Source organism: Agelaius phoeniceus, chromosome 3 (genome assembly GCF_051311805.1).
Source record: "Agelaius phoeniceus isolate bAgePho1 chromosome 3, bAgePho1.hap1, whole genome shotgun sequence".
NCBI lineage: Eukaryota > Metazoa > Chordata > Aves > Passeriformes > Icteridae > Agelaius > Agelaius phoeniceus.
Window position 1 is genome coordinate 46,854,802 of NC_135267.1, and position 6,792 is coordinate 46,861,593.

The 6,792-nt window shown below is 48.5% G+C and overlaps 1 protein-coding gene across 1 annotated transcript; it reads left to right on the plus strand.

Annotated features, from left to right (window-relative positions):
- Window positions 1-700: 700 nt before the first annotated feature.
- GPR6 (G protein-coupled receptor 6) lies at window positions 701-2,369 on the plus strand. Its single transcript, XM_054630169.2, has one exon. It carries the CDS (start codon window positions 828-830, stop codon window positions 1,917-1,919), a length of 1,092 nt encoding a protein of 363 aa, XP_054486144.2. The 5' UTR covers window positions 701-827; the 3' UTR covers window positions 1,920-2,369.
- Window positions 2,370-6,792: the final 4,423 nt, after the last annotated feature.

The following is a 6,792-nucleotide window of genomic DNA, read 5'->3' on the forward strand; positions in this document are numbered from 1 at the left end:
GGCTGTGGAGTCTCCCTCTCTGGAGACATTCAAAACACGTTTCTGTGGAAAATGTGGACACGTTCCTGTGTCACAGCCTCTGTACTGAGCCTGCCTTGGCAGGGGGGCTGCACTGCCTGTTCTGCAGAGATCCCCTCCAGCCCTGGTGATTCTGTGATTCTGCCTCATCTATTCATGCTTTAGAGAGGGAAGGAACGTGCTGGCTGCTGCTTGGTTGTGACACATAGAGGGTGAGACAAGGAGAGCTGATATCGGTTATGCCCGTGGGATTGAGTCTTCTATGGTTTGACCTTATCATTTTGGGGACCTCAGAAAACAGCGCGGATGCTTTCGGCGGCGAACAGACTGTCAGCCCCAGAGCAGAGAGAGCAGAGAGCGCAGAGAGCTCTCTATTCAGAGAGCGCAGCCGTGGAACGGGCTTTTCCCAGCTGTTTCGAGCGCTACTCGGGCACACTTCCATCCGCCGGAGCACGGAGCTCCCGCTGGGCTCGCAGCCCTCACAGCAAGAGCGGCACGGGCGGCACCCACCGCGGGGGAACCGGCTGCGGAGCGGGGGGAAGAGCAGCGGAGAACCGGCTCCGTGTGTGTGTGCCCACTTCTCCCTCCCGGTGCTCCCTGCCCCGGAGCCGGGCGGGCAGAGCGGGCTGGTGCTGTCCCCACTGCCTGGGCACCACGGCCTCCCTGCCGCCCCCCGGCCCGGGCTCCCCCTGCCGGGCCAGGCCCGCCCCTGACGTGGCGCGGGGCGGGGCGAGGGGGCGGCCGGGCCGGCGGGAAACTTCTGCGCCTTCAGCACCACAGACAGGGCGGGCGCGGTGCCGCCGCCCGGCATGCGCGCCCCGCCGCCCCGCCGCCACCCCTCCGCCGCCCCGGCTGCCCTCGCCCCACCGCCGCACCGCCGCGGTCCCCGCACAGCCCCGGCCGCCCCGGCGGCCATGGAGGCGGCGGCAGCCCTGAACGAGAGCGGAGCGGCGGCCCCGCGGCTGCCGGCCGGCGGCGGCAACTCCTCGCTGGAGCTCTCGTCGCGGCCCCCCGCGCCCGCCGCCCTCAACCCCTGGGATGTGATGCTCTGCGTGTCCGGCACCGCCATCGCCTGCGAGAACGCCCTGGTGGTTGCTATCATCTGCTACTCGCCCGCCCTGCGCACCCCCATGTTCGTGCTGGTGGGCAGCCTGGCCACGGCTGACCTGCTGGCCGGCCTCGGCCTCATCCTCAACTTCGTTTTCCAGTACGTGATTCCCTCGGAGACGGTCAGCCTGCTGACGGTGGGCTTCCTCGTCGCTTCCTTCGCCGCCTCCGTGAGTAGCTTGCTGGCCATCACGGTCGATCGCTACCTCTCCCTCTACAATGCCCTCACCTACTACTCGGAGAGGACGGTGCTCTGCATCCACACCATGCTGGCCGGTGCCTGGGGGGTCTCCCTCTGCCTGGGGCTGCTGCCCGTCCTGGGCTGGAACTGCCTCCACGACCGCACCTCCTGCAGCGTCGTCAGACCCTTGACCAAGAGTAACGTGACGCTGCTGTCTGCCTCCTTCTTTCTCATTTTCCTTATCATGCTCCATCTCTACATCGAGATCTGCAAGATCGTCTGCAGGCATGCCCACCAGATAGCTCTCCAGCAGCACTTTCTGACTGCCTCGCACTATGTCACCACCAAAAAAGGAGTCTCTACCCTGGCTATCATCCTTGGGACTTTCGGAGCCAGCTGGCTGCCTTTTGCCATCTACTGTGTGGTGGGGGATCCTGACTACCCCTCTGTGTACACGTACGCCACGCTCCTGCCTGCCACCTACAACTCCATGATCAACCCCATCATTTATGCCTACAGAAACCAGGAAATCCAGAGGTCCATGTGGGTGCTCTTCTGTGGTTGCTTTCAGGCTAAAGTGTCCTTTCGCTCCCGGTCCCCCAGCGATGTCTGAGTGACTTTTCTCTGTCAAGCTGCACCCAGTGACAATCTACCCAGTGAACTACTACAGTGCCTGTTCTAAACTTCAAACTACATTGTGAAGTCATTGGAAACATGCTTAAGTATTAGCACTTTATACATGTTTGTATCTCGGAGAGTTGTTCGGGGTATGGAGTTTTGGGTTCCCTGAAAAAAAACAAAACCAACAATGTGGTTGTATATAGATTTGCACATCACATTTGTAAAGTGAAGACATTCCGGTACTGCTTGATTATAGCACCTTATTTCTAGCTGCTGACCTGCCAAAACAGTGTTGCCTTTCTGAAGGGCAGAGGGAAAGAAAGTTGTCGTGTCGTATTTCTAAGTGTGTGTGCTGGGGGAGGGAAGGGGGTGGGGATGTATGTATGTGATATGTGTGTCTATCTAGACTTTGCTGCACAACATTGATAAATTATAACATTTTGTATACAAATAAAAATATTTAAAATATAATATAACCTGTGTGTTTAGATGCATTTCGAAAGAAGAGAGAGGCAAATTTGCCAGTTGAGTAAAGTCCCTTTGTTTACTTTTGAAGGCTCCCCATGTAATTCTGCCTAAAGAGATCATCATTCACTATGGAGATGAAATACTGGACCAAGAAAGTCACCTTCCTGCTTGTTTGTTTGTTCTCTTCTTTAGTCTGGCAAAGAGTAACAAAGAGCACAAACTCTTTTTTTTTTTTTTTCTACTTCCAACAACCAAGGAAACAAATAGCCTCGTCAAATAGGCTGCTTGTTACAGTTATTTACCAGGTTCCCAGTAGCTTTAATTTTCAAGTTATAAATTAGCCCTTTACAATAATGACCCATTTAAAAATTATTAGACTGTGGGGAAAAGCATTCTCTAAGCTGGGCTCTTTTTTCCTAATTTAGTCTAATGCCAAAAGGGAAAAAAGGAAAAGGGAAAAAAAGGCACAGTATTTCTTAAAAGCCTGTAAAATGCCACAATATGTGGACTTTCTTTATCATCCACAGTTCTGAGGGGAATCTGAATTGTTTCTCTGCCTCCTTGGTCTTGGAGTGCATGCTGTAGAAAAATCATTTAAGTGCATCTTTGCTGTCTGCCTGTCTCAGGGCAGTATACAGTCTTGTGACAATCCCATGGCTTAGTGGCTTCAGAGAGTCCATCAGAGGTCAATGATGTTCAGAGTTTGGAACACTCCTTCACTCAGGTTCAAATCCAGCAGTGACTGATTTATTCAGAACAACAGCATGTGCAGCAGATTTCAGGAGCTGTGTTGCTGTTCATTTACTTATAATTATGCTACACTTACATCTCGGTTATGTTATAGTTTATCACTATGTTTCTGTTTGTATTTAAGGGCTGAAACAGATTCCTTTTATATGCATGGTACCATATATGAAGTTTGGACCAGTGCTTTTCCCAGTTTATGACTGGCAATGGATCAAACTTCTGCCTTCTGGAGTACTTGGGTCCATGAGGATCCAACAAGCCTCAGAGAGGCTGTGAATCAGTAATGCTGTATTATGTGCAACTATTATGAAACCCAGCATCATTTCACTGATAACACCAAGATATTTCATTTAAAAGAAAAATTGGTATTCCAGGCTGCTAGTTCCACTATTTTTATCAATTCTAATAATCACAAATCTGACATTGTAATTGATGACTACCTTCAGGCATGCAGTTCTTCAGGGAACTGTTGCAGAGGTGTTACAAATATAATTCAAACTAGATTTTATTATAGGTCAAAACACTGCTCAAATTAAGACCTCTCAAGTTGCTGGTAAAAAAGATGTTTTTACCCCTTTTTAAGGCCACATCTCATATGCTATGTCTAAGTCAGCAAATAAAAGAGGCCTGTGGCTGGGGGGCACACAGAGTGCTCAAGTTCCCTTCCCCTTGCAAAGCCAGGGACCAAACTGCTGGCTGGAGCATTCTCCCTGTGCTCTGACCTCACCCTGCAGAGACCCAGCCAAAGGTGCTGCAACACCCATAACAGGAACTGCTGGGGGAAAAGAGCAGTGAGTGTCTCAGACAGGTGAAATGTGGCAAAGCTTTCTGTTAAAACTAGAAAATGTGCCACCTGCTACACTTTAGCCTCATAAATCTTTGTCATTCCTGTGTTGACTGAAACAAAACCACGGGAGAGGGTTGCTGAGTGCAGATCCTCACAGCCTGGCACTGACCCTGCACCCCGGTGTGAGATGTTGTGTAGGACTTCAGCAGGCTTCTGGGAGCCTTGTACAGGCTCTGCAGACCAGCATTGGCTCTAAAACTAGGAGAAACTTCTTATCCTTACTTTTGGTCCTTAGGGGGGGCAGAATCTGCCACAGGTCACCTCTAATGCAACCTCCCTCCTTTAACCCTGTCTGGCATGGGGGGATTTTCACCATGAATTCATTGCACAGTGACATTCTGTATAAAAATTAGATAAAGAACTTAACTGAATAGAATCCTACTTGAGTAATAAACCAGTTAATCGAGGAGTGTAAGTGACTTAGGTGAGTTACTCTTCAAATTTTTGTTCATGTTGCTTTAAATGAGACTTTGTTCCTTTTTTTTCTGTTATATGATCACATTTTCAGTTACCGCTTTCCCCAATGATTCACTGTGTCTAAAAAATAAAGCTGAATCCCTCCTGTTAAAAATGTGACACTTTCAAAGTGTTTCCCCAAGCATTCTTCTTTTCCAGGAAGAAAGTTCAGATTACAGTGATCTTAGACATTCATTTTCCTGAGATATTACAGATGCAAGAGTTTTTTCTAGATGCCACATTCAGAAAGATATGCTGACTCATAATTTCTAGGAAAAACTAAGGTAAATGAAGAGAGAGTATTTTGATACATTTTGGTTAGCCCTGACAGTGGAGTTGATATCAACCCACTTGCAGTAAAATACAGCTTTAATTTTCCAAGTGAATCCACATCTGCAGGAACACCTGAGTGGAATAACATAAAGGAGGCTACCTAATCTCTTCTGTCCCCAAACAACATCCCATTTCAGATGATGGAGGAAGTCCAGGAGTTTTGTATAGCATGACACCTCTATTTTCCTTTCTGAGCCTTTTCTTGAAACAGCAGACATTTATTTGAGAAAATGGTGTTACATTTGCAGTATCTGGACCCACAAACTCCCCCTGTTATCAGATGCTGGCCCTTTGACCTTGATAATGAAATTATTTGGGGAGACAAAAACTCCTGGAGCCCCATTTCCAGTCACTGGGCAGGGCAGGGCTGTGACTCCCCCATATCCCCAATGGAAGCCAGCCCAGGGGACACCCACATGTCTGCTCAAGGAGGACTGTGTCTGATCTGCTATTTCCAAAGTCCATGGGCAACTTTGCCTGCATAGAGACCAGGACTGCCATGGCAATTGCAATTACTATTTCCTTGTCCCTACAGGCCCATGGGCTCAAAGCTTTTTATGTTCTCATATCGATGGTGCAGTCTACAAGGAGAGAAAACACACACTGAGTAAGGTGCAAGCAAGAGACCCAATGTTTGGTTATGGTGTCTTCTTTGTAGTCTGTTCTGGAAATGGAAATGATATTTCCTTCTTCACCACTCTTAAAAAAGTTTTGCCTTATTCTGACCTAGGTACAATAATGACAGACATGGTCTAAAGAGCTCCCAGCCTGTTCCCACTGAAACCAGTGATGTTCTATTGCACTTCAGCCAAAATAATGGCAGTATCTCATTACAAAAAAGTTACCATTTTGAGATGGGCCTCAGCTCCTATCTTCATTAGAAACTAATGGCTCATTGCCAGCCTTGAAGATCATACTGGACTTGCAATGCCTTGCAAAACCAAATCCCAATTATTTGGCTTGCTTGAAGTGCCTCTCACTGTGAGGAGCTCCCTTGTTTCAGCAGGAGTAATTACAGAATGAAGAGCACAGCTCTGGTGAGGAAGACCTGGTTGGGAGCCCGTAGGGGCTGAAAGCCCCACACACTGCTTGATTTTCTGTGGGGCTTCTGTCTAAATCCACAGTAAAACAGTGAAAAAGAGACTGACTCTGCAGGCTGCTTTGTATGAGTCACTGTATATTAAAAAGCCAGCTGGATTCAAAATCACAGGTCAAACAAACCCTCTTTATTTAGCTAAGCAAACAAAAGGACAAAACACTTTTGAACCTGAAAAGTGAGTCTGTGCATATTTTTATCAATGTAATGATCCACAGGTACTAAGTAACCCCAACGAAGCACTAGAACCTCTAATCTCCATTCTGCCTCTCTCCCTTTAAAAAGGATAATTTTCTATAATGAGGTAAAAATAATTTCTGATATTGCAGCTGCTCCTCAGCATTTCAGCTAGCTGTTGTAGCAGTCATTATTAAGAAGAATAAAGGACAAAGGGAAACAAACAAAAATGTTTTCTCCTTCTTACTGCCTTATGATGAGATGTGTGACTTGGAAGGAGTGACCAAGCAGGTGAGATTCAACCTGGCATGGAGGATGAGCCCATCTGGATCTCACCTTAATGCTTGCTGGGTTTGCTTGTTTGGGGGACAGTCTGTGTTGTGACAGTCTCCCCATACCCTGATCCTCCTCGAGCGAGCTCCTCCCTTGAAAGCTCACAGAAAGCAGCTCCCAGGCTGGTGCATCCTGCTCAGGAGTGCCTCACAAAAAATCCCCTGGGTAGAAAACCACTATGCCTTTCCCTGCCCTCTTGATGCTTAAGCTCTTTCTTCTGACTACAGAGAGCTCTCCCAGGAACAGCATTCCCCCAGTGGCAGTTCCATTTATTGAGGGCAGTAACTCCAGTGTCCTGGAAATAACCCAGCTGCTGCCAGGGCAGCTGGAGAACGGCAGAAGCGCTGACTCAGTGCTGACAGTGGAGGTGGCAGCCGGTTCAGCGGAGGCAGGTCTGCTCCTGTCAGC

Coding starts and splice junctions, on each gene's coding strand:
- GPR6 (XM_054630169.2), top strand. CDS start 828: ATGCGCGCCCCGCCGCCCCGCCGCCACCCCTCCGCCGCCCCGGCTGCC.